General features: G+C 43.5%; 1 protein-coding gene across 1 annotated transcript in view; it reads left to right on the plus strand.

Moving 5' to 3' along the window:
- The window catches only part of PKD1L1 (polycystin 1 like 1, transient receptor potential channel interacting), a 2,330,280-nt gene that overhangs the window by 591,831 nt on the left and 1,724,005 nt on the right, over positions 1 to 14,444 (plus strand). The window contains exons 12-13 of the mRNA XM_069613333.1: positions 7,447 to 7,953; positions 10,681 to 10,809. Coding sequence (XP_069469434.1) covers positions 7,447 to 7,953; positions 10,681 to 10,809 — 636 coding nt within the window. The remainder of the gene's footprint in view (positions 1 to 7,446; positions 7,954 to 10,680; positions 10,810 to 14,444) is intronic.

Genomic DNA, 14,444 nt, shown 5'->3' on the forward strand with positions numbered 1-14,444 from the left:
CCGATAATCCACACAAGGACGTAAATCCCCCTCCTTCTTGGGTACAAAGAATATAGGGCTTGCCGCTGGTGAAGTAGAGGGGCGGATATGTCCTAAACGAAGGGCGTTCTGTACATACTCTTTCAACGCTTGTTCTTCCGAAGGGGACAAGGAATAGATCCTGCCCGAAGGAATAGTGGAATCGGGGAGTAATTCGATTGGGCAGTCATATGGTCTATGTGGAGGAAGTACCTCGGAAGAGCCACGATCGAAAACTGATTCGAATGCTTTGTACTCAGGTGGAATCCCAGACACCAAGCCCCCAACAGTATGAGAATGCACAATCTCTGGATCGTCAACAGTCAGCGTGAGTTGAGCTAAGGCTCCCAAGGCCCGAGAAGGTGTGTCAGTGGTTTGATGGACCGGGAGACAATAATTCTGACAGACCTCGGACTCGAAGAGCACAGTGCCTGACTGCCAATTGATCAGCGGATTGTGTTCACGTAACCATGGAATCCCTAATATGATACCGAATTGAGGTGTGGTAATCAAATCAAAACTTAAGGTCTCTGTGTGAATTTCTTGTATGTTCAACAAGAGAGGTGCAGTTTGGTGATTAACAGGACCAGAAACTAACGCAGAGCCATCTACGGCTTGGACATGTTCAGGTCGTGTTTTTACCACTAGAGGTAGGTTGAGGGAATGGGCCAAATCAATGTCTATGTAATTACCAGTAGCACCTGAATCAATGATGATATTGACTGCATGAAGAAGGCCTGTAGAGGGACATAGACTAGCCTTTACAGAGATGGGTTGAACACGAGCAAAGGCAAGAGGGGTACCCGGAGATGATGACGGAACACTCGACCTGTTCTCCGGATCGAAGGTCGAGCTGTCCGAAAAACCTGGCTCTTCTTGGGACGCCGAGGACACTCTTTCACAAAATGTCCAGTGGTGCCACAATAAAAGCATGCATTATCCACCCTCCTACGTTCCCTCTCAGATGTTGTAATAGGACTATGTAAACCTCCCACTTGCATAGGTTCTTCTGTACTGGGAGCAGGAGTACTAGCAAGAGTAGGATGGGAAGAGACCCCCAATTCGGCTCTACGCTCCGATCGCCGTGCATCTATCTGCAGGGCGAGATCAACCAATTCCTGATACTGAGTGGGCACAGAAGGGATCACTGCTAAAGCATCTTTCATGGTGTTACTCAACCCCCTATAAAAGACCACCGCCCGCTTGTTTTCTGGCCATGATGTTTCAGCAACTAGTTGATTGAACCGGGTGATGTAGTCTATCAAAGTCCTTCTACCCTGAGTTAATTCTAACAACTCCAAATCCCGAGACTGTGCCTTGTGTCGGGTATCGAATACTCGAGACATTTCCAGAACCAACAGATCAAAGTCATAAAGGACTGGGCTATTATTATCCAGCAGGGGATTAGCCCAAGCGGCAGCTGTCCCGGCTAAATGGGAAAGGGCGAAAGCGGCTTTAGCAGTGGAAGTAGGAAAGGCCAAAGGTCTGCATAAGAAATGTAACTTGCACTGATTAACAAAGGTTCTGAATTTCTTGGGGCCACCTTGATAGCGTTCAGGAGCAGCCAGGGGGGGAAGGGGTTGGGAGGACCACCGGAGTTGGGACTGTAGTAGTAGCCAAGGGAGGGGGTGTAGTTGAGGGGCTAGCATCTCCAAACTCAGGGTCTGCGGGAAGAGAATGCTGAACACTCTGTATGGAATCTAACCTTTGGTGGATCACCGTGTTCGCGGCGGCCATATCTGCCCTTAATATTGTAATTGCCTGGACTAAGGCAGCTATGGGTTCTTCCGTGGATCCCTGCATCGTCAAAACACGACTAAACGGCTTCTCAGTCTGTTCTGACTTGAGAGTCGTGTAGACCGATGAGACCTCCGTCCCAAGTGACGCACAGGGGAACTAATAGAAACCCGCTGTGCGACCTTTGAGGCCACAGGTGAGAGATGTCTTCCCAGATCCACGGAACCTCTGGAACACCGATGCTGCTGTCAAAAGGGAACGAGGTTAAGTACCAGGCAATTACAATTCAATCAGGTAAACAATAGGATCTAAAGAGTCTTACCTATCTGGTGTTGGGGAAACCCAGGTAACCTAGTAGAGAGGTTCGAGACTCAGATGATGCGGCGGTCCCTGGAATAGTAGAACCGCAGGTGAGCGTGGATGTAGGGTTAGCCACCTGTAGGAGAGAGGGCTTGACTTGAATCCCAAGAAGGGAAATGGCGTAGAAGTTCAGCAAGGTATCAAGGGATGATCCAAAGACAAGTCGAGGTGAAGTCCAAAAATCCGGTAACAGGTAAACAGTTCCAAGCAAAGGTACAAAGGGGTGTCCGCAGGAGTCCGAGGTAGAGTTCCGTGATCAAAGTAACAAGGAGCAATTCGTAACGCCAAACAGGGTCTGAAGACAGCTGAGAAGCAATGAGCATTCTGTCTCTCAGACCTTTATACTGTGTGTCTCTGGGTCATGTGACGTCTCTGGGTCATGTGACGTCCACCAAGGTCACGTGAGGAACGCCACACTGGATCACGTGACCGACGTGAAGACGTAACGCCGCCCCTTCTGCTATACATTCTCCAAGGCAATTGCCAATGCAGAAAGGGTTGCAATCGAGCCCGTACACCAAAGCTGGTACGGTGTTTTCGGTCCTTTGGGTTCACCGAATCACTTGAGCCTCGAACCGTGGGAGGAGATGTTGGGGGAATGTGCGCAGTGTTCTGATGTGGAGTGGACTGGTGTGCAGAGGATCGCCTAACAATCTTCCCTAAATCCCTCTTTGACCTCCTGGATACCCTGGGTGTCACCTACACCAACTACGCAGATGACACCCAAATCCTCCTACCCATATCCGGAAACTACAACTCGTACTCCAATGCTCTCAGCAAACTATACCTAACCATCCAGGCCTGGATGGCACAACACGGCCTATGCCTTAATGATGAAAAAACGGAACTAATCCTCATTGGCACTCAAACTCGGCTAAACTCACTCAATACTGCATACGCATCCTTTTCCATCGACAGGAATTCCATCACCATCTCCAAAGTGTTAAAAACCTTTAGGAGTATATCTAGACTCCACACTATTGTTAACCAGACATGTTAACTCTAAAGCATCAGAAGCAGCACATACTGCAAAACCGATCAATGCCTGCAGACCATTCCTGTCTAACGACAGCTGCACGACCTTCGCTAGAGCCCTAATACTTTCAAGGATTGACTACTGCAACTTCCTCTTTGCAGGCACCAATACCTGCAACATTAAAAAAACTGCAAATCATTCAAAATAATGCAGTACGAGCAGCCCTAAACATATCTAAAAAATGACCACATATCTGCAGCCAGGCGCAACATCCACTGGCTCCACATCTGAGAACACATTACATTCAAAACATTAGCATTGACCCACAAATGCATCTCAAACACTGCCCCCACCTACTTGTCAAAAGTTCTCTAAGGCCCAATCAGCCAGGATGCCTACTTGCACTTAATTGTCACCCCTAGATACAAGCGCCATAAATCGGGGGGGGGGAAACAGCTTCCTGGTGATCACTGACAAATCTTGGAATGCCCTCCCTCTGCCCTTAAGATCAGATGACTCCTATTGGTCCTTTTGCAAAGCACTCAAAACCTGGCTCTTTTCTCAAGACCCCCAAAACCCCAAACTAACTTAACACTATATTGTGCCACCCCGAATTCACAAACATTGACTAGAAACATTGCTGCTCACATTATGGCACTCTCCACCTTGCCAATAATTCCTACAGCGTACCTGCAACATACTGTACTAACAACGACTGTAACCTTGTATTCAAGCCCTCATGAACTAACTATGCCAATACTTGTTCAGAACCTTATTTGTATCTATTGCACTATCTATGACTATTATGGCTGACTGTAACCTGCCGAAACTAAGCCTTCTTGTAACCAGTGCCCAGATGCCCCAGTGTTTGGCACGCTTTATAAATGCCAAAATAAATAAATACATAAAAATAAAATCTTTCCCACAAAACCCTGATTGGATTAATGCTAAAAGCCTCTGTGTTATATTGTCTGCTTCGTTTTTTGCCTGGCAGCTCCAGACCACAGGGAGCACGTGCCTTACAACCCTGCCAGGAGCAGTAAGAGTACGATCTTGGGGCTGCCACTAGTCCAGAGCAACATATACTCCAATTCAGCACGCTTCCGTCCCCATCCATCCTGCTGCGGCACAAAAGATCTACAACAGATAACAAAGGGGTCACTAGGATTGACCGTCTGTCAAAATTAGAGCATGCTTTGAGTTGCTGCATTTAATCACGCTGGCAAATTGATACTGTACCTTCACGTCAGTGCCGTCAAGAGACAGTTTTGTTTTATCAATTTTTAATGGCTGGCTAAACCTATATGCTCCAACAGCAGGATTTGAAATTCACCTACGCCATTTATCAAGGCGTGCTTACTTCGCATTAGGGTCATGATTGTTTCCCTTGCAGGCAAATGTGTGTAGCGGGTCTTGGGTAACCAGTATTGTTTGCTTTCAGTATAATGCATGATCAATATCTCCCCACTGTGGGACGTCTGCGCCATGCCGCCTAACGCTGTCCTAAATACTAACAATGCCAACCATTGTATGTGGCATTTCAAGATGTATTTGTCTCGCTGCAAAGCACTGAATTGATTGGTTAGAATACCCAAATGATTGGTACTTATGTTATCGACTACAGAAGGATGGATCTGGCCGAGTCAGGCTGCAAACCTGAGCACACATGTCAGTTTTAACAGCTATTTCTTTTCCCTGTGTAGGAGTGGATGAAATGGTAGCCCCTGTTCAGTTGCAAATGGATGAACATGTTCTGATATAAACCCCTATTACTGCCTATTTATTTCAACTGTAATAAACCACACCATGCTGCCTGAATAACTCCACCAAAATGCATGTTTTTTTATCATCCATGTGCACGCGAATAGTATGCAGATTTTGGCATTTCATAACCACTATTGGAAGATTCAAGATATGTTATGTAGTGTGCTCTTTGCTGCATTCGTTTGCATGTGCATAGGACTGGGTCATGTCCCCCCACCCTCTGAGGAGGTTGGCTACCGGAGGTCCTCTCCCAGGGTGACTACCAGGTGCCACACGTACAGACTGCAGTTAGTTCTTGATGCGTGTTCTCACATCATTGAGTCATGTTTATGGTTGAGTGTTATGTAATATTGTTGGGGGGTTTTGTGGTTGGAGCAGGGGGGGGGGGACTCATAAAGATGCAGATCTGCGTCGACCTAAAGTGGTTCTGAAAATGGAATGGCGGGAAGGTAGGCAGTGGGGGTTTTGGGTCTCAGACATTGGGAGTATTAGAGTAATGACAAGGAACATATGAGGGATGGGCCATGTTGTTGGAAGGAGAACATTAAGAGATGTGGGTAAAGGTGGCATTCATTCAAGAAAGGCACCTAACATCAATGGAACTCAATAAGAGGGGTTCTCATCTGGATAGCTTGGGGAGTCCTGCTACAGATCTCCAAAGTTCTGAAGGATGAAGCCTGGGATCCACAAATGGTTCACGAGTACATCTAAGTTACCAAAAAGAAAGTGATCACAAGCAGAAAGAGTTGAACTCTGCTGTGAGAAGCACCCACTGGTTTGATTTTAATTTTTTGCACTTTTTTGTACTGTTTCCTGATGCAAGTATTCGCAGTTGAATGCAGTTGTCATACTTTGTGGAGTTTTGCGTGGCTGAGGTGCAATACCATGACTTCCTCTCCCAGCATAGTTAAGGGGGAGAGGCAAACCTGTGACACTGATGCGATGGAGAGCATTCTCTGGGTGATACTTCAAAGAGGAGCACATTGTCAGGAGGGAAACCTGAAACAAAGCATTCAGACTTTAGGTCCAGTCTTCCGCAGATCAAACATGCTATTGTCACCTAGGGGGGCAATATTTTATGAATTGTATAGACCTGAAATTATTTCCCAAAGCTGGTGAAATGCCCACTGTTTATAATGGAACAGAGAAGTATGACGGGAGTGCTGCAAGACACTCCATGTGGTAAAAAATAGGGAAAACATTTTACTTCGGTTACCTTCCACTGCTAGTAGTCCTATCAATCCCTAATCAAAATTCATAACTGCTGGCAGCGGCCCCCAAAGCTTTCATCTTCTTCTGAGGCACAGAACCTTCCTTCTGAGCAAAGGTAATAATTGCAAGAGTCCTTATCTTGCAATGGAAGACTGCTATATCCACGAACTGGTGGACACTAGCCGCTCAAAACCTTTGCAGTGGCTTTGGAAACTTGGTTCAAGAGCACTTCCCAGGCACGGTTTGTTAGCGTTTGAACTTGGGGATTCCAGTGGACAGATCATTCCTAGAGAAATGCCATGCTCGCAGTGGAGGCCACATGGTTCCTGGTGACCAGATTATAGATGAGAACTGACGCTCTCGTCAGCCCTAACAAGACAATTTCCTAGCTTGCAAGTTACTCGTACTGATTTCAGAGGTCATGGCTCACATTTTGCCTAAAACATGCTTGGCACATTCCAGGACAATCGCTGATTGCAGAGGAGATTCTTTATGAAATTCATAAAGTCTTTTGCTATGTCAGCAAAACTCACTCATACTACTGGTTTCCCGGTACAGCTGGCATTACATTCTTAATTCAATCAATTGGAATTCATTTATTTACCTTCCAACTAAGTACAATTTCAGTTCCTGCCTTGTTCAAATCATTTATCAAATGTCTTTTAGAGAACTTGTGCTTTTTTATTCCAAATGTGTGACTAGTGCTATCCACAACCCTTCCATCAAGTGTCAGCTCATCTCAGAGAATGCCATCAGTGAGAGCAAAAGCAGCCCATCTCAGTTAACTGAATAGGGTAACTATTGTGCTTCAGTGAGTCATGGATGCACAAACTGCTGTGAAGTCTGCAGTATGAAGTCTGCAGTTTGGACGACTAGCTTTGGTCGACCTAAATGAGACCTTTTCTTTTTTTGTTATGGGGGAGTCCCCCAAGCCACCCTCCCTACCCCTCGCCCCACCCCCTCAGCTCCCAAACCCACCAGCCTACCCCACCTCCCTAGTCTATGTAACCACGGCATACTCTGCTGTAGATAAGATTTGGAAAGATCTGCCTTGGCTCTCAGAATCAGTGACATAATAAAGCATGTTTGGTTGATTTGCTTGTTTATCTTTGCAATCGGAACATGTGAAGCCAGGCCTGTTGTCATTGGGTGAAGAGCTTGTTGCTAAAGGTATGGTAGGTTATAAGGCCCTCTGGGGGTATTGTCTTACGGGATGATGGGAAATTGAACCCTTTTTGTTTTATGCATAGTAAACTGTAAATTACCTTGAAAAACAAAGAAATGTGATCAAATTCTTTACAATAATTGGCAAGTAATCGTATCAATTATTTAGCTGATTAACTTGTTGGTAAATTGGTAATTAGAAATCTCTTTTTCAGTTCCCTTTTGTAGGGTCGTAGATTTAATGGGTCCTTCTAGCATATTTGGAGCAATTCTACCTTTTCCTGGAAAAATTACAGATGCATCACTTCTGGATCCGAATGCAAGTACTGCTAGCCCGATGTCCCAGACCAATGCCAACGGATTTACTTCTGCCTTTACAATGGGCACTACACCAATGGCCATGACTTCTTTCAATACACCAAGAAATGCAGCTCAGCCCACTGGGGGAGCTCATTTGAATATCAGCTCAACACTGTCAACCTATCCGGTGGGTGTCACTCCAAACACAACTTCTGCTCCTAAAATAGATTATACTGACATTGGAATGGGTGATGCTACAGTAGGTGAACAGTTTTCTGCTACAGCTATGTTCACAACGACCACAGCAAAGAAACCAGAGTTGCCATATCCAGGGCCAGGCTTCCTGGAAGAGGGATCATCTGGTGGAAGGCCTGCCAGGATCAGGCGATCAGAAAACGAAAGCTCTACCACCATTTCCTCAGGTACGATTTTTCTTTGGATTCATTTCTCAATATTTTGTGGTGTCAATCAATCAATAGATACGATCTATGAATTATATGTGCAGGGATTCATGGAGCAAAAATCTGGTTCTGAAGCAAGCGGGTGCTTTGCAACAAGGAGAATACAGTTATAGGTTACAATAATATTGAGACAACTATAAAGATAGACTATTAAGAGTATTATATTTAGAAGGCCATGGATAGAGGAGAAACAGGGAGTTGGAGACAAGGGGTACAAATTAGGGAGGCAAAGGCAGGACCCAGTCTTGATTAAATTGATGGTGAATCCCAAGCTCTGCAGTGGGTGAAGCAGTGTTCCTCTGAGTTTCCTGGGATTTTACCCTTTTAACTGCAATTTTGTGTCCCAGGTTTTGCATCAACAATTCTCTCCCTTGCCTCCTATGGCAATGTGCAATAGGAGAGAAAGCAAAGTGTGCTCCCTTATATTCCCACACAAGTACCAAGTAATTTCTGAATTCATCATATGTGTTTGTTAATTTGAGAATGATGGAAACAAGAGTCATGTTAGGTGTGTCACATGTAAACTGGCATGCATATGAGTCTCAATTACTATGAAAATCTATGTTCTTAATCTACTAGGCGATTGACAGTCTGGCTTTTGAGAGTGAGAGGCACAGAACTTGCCCTTAAAGATGCTTGACCTCAAATTACTGACGGAGGAGACATAAGGGTCTTCTCATGCTCTTGGACTTATCCTCTGCATTAGACCTTAGGCTCTTGGTCCAATTACACCAAAAGTTTGTAGGAGAGTCACACAAGGCGAAATCATGGATTACGTCCTTTCTTTGTATTAGAATTTCCAGGGTTAACATTGCAGACTTTGCATCTCAACCTAAAGTTGTGGGTTGTGGGCGTACCTCAAGATTCTTTCACCCTACTGTGGACTCAGGTGTGGTATTCTAAAACTATGTTGATGACACATAGATTGTGTTAAGCCTAGGGAAAGATGATCAATGAAATATAACTGAAGTGCAACATATCTTCAGACGGGTAGAAAGGTGGATGACAGATAAGTGACTACGGCTAAACCAAGATAATGAGTTTCTTCTTGTTTCTACCACAAATTCTCTGCAACAAGCTATTACAAAGTACCCAGCAATTCCTCTTTCAGGCTCTATGATCGTCATTCAAATGGTAAAAACTTTGTGAATCATACTTGACACCACACACTCTATGCAACTTCAGATTAACTCAGTACTCAGCTCTACTAATTATCCTAAATTACTGTCCTTTATTGCAATGCTTTTTATGCAGCCCTATTGATTCTGCAGTCACACATCTTCAAACTCAGCAAAATAATGCTGCTTGCATAGTTACTAACATTCCGAAATGAATGCACATATCCACAATTTTAAGGACAATGAATTGACTTCCATTTAATTCCAGGGTCATTTTCAAACTTTGTTTTCTTGCCCATGAAACAATGTATATAAACGGTCCTTCATATATGAGGGATCTTCTTAAAAGACACGCTTCCACCCACCCTCTAAGAATCAATATGCGATGCACAATTCAGGTACTCTAATTCAAGCTCATCCACGTTCTTGGCCGTCCATGACACTCTAATGTCTTTCCATAAAGTGTTCAGAGAATCAAAGAGCTTCTCCCATTTGGAAATCAAAATATAAATATCTTCTTTTGATTCTTACTTACTAACTTGATGGGACTCTAATTTCGTTTCTCTTTTAATTTGGTTGTAAATGTACCGAGTAAGTCGAGTGCTTGGATACTCATGGTTTGTAGCGACTAATGTAATAGGCGCCTGTGAACAGTCAGCCGTGTTTTCTTTGTTTATACTTTGTGAACAACTTATAATACATGGCGTCCAATTAACAAAGATTTTTTTCAGCTTAACACGTGTGTGTAAGTTATGTGTGATTGACATAACTAAAATAGCTGGAAATGTATGCTTGCAAAATCAAATCATATGTGCAAAGTGGATGCCCTGATGGCTTACATTGCACCCATAGATCCCAAGTACATAAGTAGGCATTGCGAAGTGAGAGTGAGCAAGAATTAGGGACGATGCAAAGCTAAGGATGTAAACACCCACACAGCTCTAGATAAGGCAGTATTCACATTTTGCAATGCCTTTAAATTACACTTGACTGGTCTATGTTGTAAGTACTGCTGAAGGTGTGAGTAAGCGTATCAAATTATCTCACTGTCACTAGGTGTGCATAGGAAGGGAAGGCATTGTTTTAATTAAAGAAAACATATTCTTCATTAAGTAAACTTTATCTGGAGACCACGAATTACTTAATCTTACACATGCACAAGATAAAAAATGATACTATGCACATCAAGGGTTGGGAAAGTAGGTGGAAATCCTCAATGTATGGGAATTCCAAATGTTTTCGCGTATAAACTATGATATGCTTAAGTTCTTCATGCCTGGGTCAGAATTGGTATATCACCTTACCAAAGTGAAGTTGAAGGTGCACATTTGGCACATCATAGTTGGCTTCTGTGAAAGCTTTCCTTCAGTGATCCTGCCCTATTGTGTCTGTAGCTGCTTTTGTGCTGAATCATAATTTAAAAAGCAAAAAATCAATGCTGTCTATCTCCTGGTAGCAAGACTTTCATTTGAGTGTAACCAAGGAAACATTTGTTCAGTGTACATTTTGCTGTAACATCTTTTTGTTCCCTCTTGCAAATCAAATGCTTTGTTTACTCCTTAAACTTTAGTTGACTGGGCTATCCTTCCAACGCAAACCCCTGCAGATGAAGATCCCTCCAGCAGGAGGTTTGGTTCTTCCAGGGACTTCATGTTGCCATCTGACATTTCAGAAGGGGAAGTGGGCAGTTCTCGACCAGGTAAAATTGTTGGATTTTACTTTTTGTTTCTCCACTTAAAAATAGTGCGTTTATATTTGATTTAATGTCGCTTGCTAGATCGTCTTGCGACCTAACTACTGGCGACCTACTTGATGTGAACCAGAGCGTCCACCTGTCCCTATGTCACGGGTCACCAGTATCCAGGCGTGGTGTTTGAGGATCGGATAACTCTGAAGACAAGCTTCCTTATTCGCCAGCTAGGATTGTAGGGTTATGCCCAACGGTTCTACATATTGACCAATAACCAAATCCGGTAGGATCTCACCAATGTTTCACTACAGTGCATGTCTGATCCTGCCAAGAGCATCCAAGTAACCCACATCACTCTTAATCTTCCAGACAGCTGGGAGTGCAGAGTTGGTAACTATTTGGTGCATGGAATTTGCAGATTTATGCCACCAACTTTTGCAAAAGAACTGGAAGCATCCGAATATGTATTAAGCATTCGCTACTTGATTGGAAATATGTTCATGAACCTTTTCCTATGCATCTCTATGCCTTTGTACTACTAAATTCTTTCCCTTTTTGCATTTCTACATCCTTCTCTTGTCGCTGTTGGCCAGATACAAATCTACCATTGCCAAACGTGTTCTAGTTCAACTAATTGTGTCGATCCAGACCAGATGGCCTAAGATATGAACAGTGCTACCACGCGGCTTACATAACTTGCTTGAGTTAATATTTTGCTCTTCCGCCAGAAAGTACTTGTGTATTTGTGATTGTGACCCAATGTCAGTCTGCCTAAGATTGATTTTTAATTATCTGTTTTCCACTAGTGGGGGTTTGATAATCCTTTTTTTGTCTCAGCTGCACAGACTTCTTAGAGTTCTTAAATAATTACCTGCTTATTATGGCCGCTAAGATTATGTTTCTAAGTGGTTCCTGAATGGTTAACCAACTGGTTCTGGAAGGAGTAGGATTATTGATTCAACAAATGTTCTTACTTTACCGGTCAATGTAAAGAAAATTACTGCTGCTCTATGTATGCCCTCAGTTTATTCACTGTTCTCTGTCAAAGCAGTTCCAAGAAAATGTTTGCTGCTTAGCTGCCTGACCAAATTAATTCATTGGAAATACGGGTGCCACTGCTCTGTGGACAGCCAGTACATTAATGTTAAGATTATTTAACTGCCCCATGCTGGGTGGAGTACATCAACATATTGTTGCCACTCTGTGGCCTGCTTGTCTTAAATACTGAATAATCAGTACCTGCAAGTCATGAGCCAGGTAAAGACTGACCCAACTGTCTAAATGTGTCTGTCACCAGGCAGTGTGGTCTTCTATAAAGGTGATTCTGCTCCTTGCTCGGAGTAATGGCAGCCTTAAACTCATTGTTGCCATCAGTGATCTTGTGGTTGCGGTTCGACTTGCTTGAAGAAAGTTTCTCAGACAAATTGCTCCTACTGGGAAGCACATGAGGCTGATGCTTTACATACAAGCTTAAATGTTAGGTTCCTCAAGATAGTTATGATAAGAATGCACCCAGAATTATCATAGCTAGTGACCTTGCGTGCCTTCATCTCAAAGTGTTCTTTGAAACACACCAAGCACCATCTCAGTGAAATCATACAACCACTTTTACCAGAGTCAGGATTGGTCTTCCTGCTAATCATCTTGCTCCACTTCACTCTATCCTTCACTCTGCTATTCGTATGTTTTGTTTTTCTCCTTGTGACTCAGTTTATCCTCTTTTCGATGGCTGACTTTTTAATCTAATCTGTTGTTCCACTTTCTCTGTAATGTTTTTAAATGTCTTTATAGCCTGGTACCTCCATTTCTTTCTGACTGGATCTCTTTGTATTCTCCTGCCAAAGTCTCTGATTGCATTCACAGTTTCTCTTGACTATCCTCCGTCCCCGTTGTGCCAAATTATGTTTCTGCTCTTTTTTCCTTCCGGTTCCCAAATACTAGAAATCACTTCCCCTTACTCTTCTCTTTCCTCTTTCTTGTGTTTTCATTCTCACTTGAAATATGATCCGTTATCTATTTCTTCTCATGAATCTCGGTCATGTTAATTTGTATATCCTGAATATTGTACCACCCTTGCCTGTTCGGTGCTTTGGTGAAAGTGCTTAATAAATGCAAATACACATTTGTCTTAAAAGGTCTCATGGAGCTATACTTCCCTGCACTCCTCTTACCTTAAAAATCCAGGACAAAAACAGGGAAATTTAAACCAGTATAGGGGTTGCCTGGATCGATCACAAATGGCACCTCCATCCCTGTGGGTCGCCATGCCCTGAGAACTAACAGACCAATGTGCACTAAACGTCACCACAGGACTTTCAGCTTATCGGACAGGGGGTGTGATACCTCCTTTCTGGACGTGCGAGTACAACTGCTCACCAAACAGCAAACTAAATCACAAGGTTCGATGGGAATTTGGTCGAAAATGAGCCATCAAATCCGTTTTTCATCAATTACATTTTTTTCTTTTGGTAGATTTTGCTGCAAATATATGCCCCCTCCTCCCCCGCACTGCCCCATAATCCACTCAAATTAGTTATTACCCTAAACCCACCCCCACATACATTTGGGGTGAAATTCGATAATAAAAACACGTTGAAAACTAATTCGCTAATTCGCTGGATTCTCCCACAATAAAACCTCCCTATCCCAATCACAAAAGATCCTTCTTGAACTTTACCCTGTGGCTTAACTGCCACGCTAACAATATTGTGCAGGAGATTTATATCGATTTGAACTCACTGGGTTTCAAGTAATATGGCCTAAACCCACCCAAGGAAATGACCATGCCCTCAGTGCCATATTCCACCAATCTCCACTACCCTACACATGGCAATTCTGGCAATTGTTTGGATCATCTACTCATTGCAAGTAAAATCAAATCACCTCATATCCACACTAATATCTAAAGGACCCAAAGGCACTCTGGCTAGTAGTGGATACCTAAAAACATTATGAAAGATAACTTTACCAGCATTTCGAAGGATCTGCTAATCTGCATTTCAAGTACACTGCCTGGATGATGTACGGAGAGTTACACAGATATTGGTCATGTAAGCTCCTTCCACTTGCAAAACAAAAATCCTGATCATTTAACACCTTGATAGCAAGGTTCAAAGACCTGGACATACATAATGAAAAGAATTAGGTTGGTGACTTTAGAGAATGTGGTGCAAATCATACACACTGTGCAATGTTGTGACCTGTAATATTCATGCCAGGCAGTCTATTGGAAGCCAGAAACCAAACTAAGGACATTTTACAAAATCAGCAGAGCACTCTCCAAACCAAATTAAACTGCACTATCAACCCATCGCAAAACCTTGCTGATGAACTGGCCTAAAATGATGGCAATTAAGATCCATATGCAAGCAAGGTCACCTTTGCCCCAACCCACAGAACCCGTCAGCACCTGCCCAGATCAATCTGTCCAGAAGCTCCTGAACTTCAGGTAGCTGCAGGATGAGAATGGCCCAACAATCTAGGAAAACTCCAAAACCTTATCTGATATGGAAGGGGCAGTACACGGCTTCAGGCTGGTCCCGAGCCAGTTTGCTTGCATCTCGGGGCAGATTCTTTAATCAGTAGTGGGTTTGGGATTTCTGTGGTAAGGCCGAGCAACCCAGGCGGGGGTAAATATTTATAAG

This window comes from Ambystoma mexicanum, chromosome 5p, assembly GCF_040938575.1.
Source record: "Ambystoma mexicanum isolate Mex_15411 chromosome 5p, UKY_AmexF1_1, whole genome shotgun sequence".
In the NCBI taxonomy this organism is placed as follows: domain Eukaryota; kingdom Metazoa; phylum Chordata; class Amphibia; order Caudata; family Ambystomatidae; genus Ambystoma; species Ambystoma mexicanum.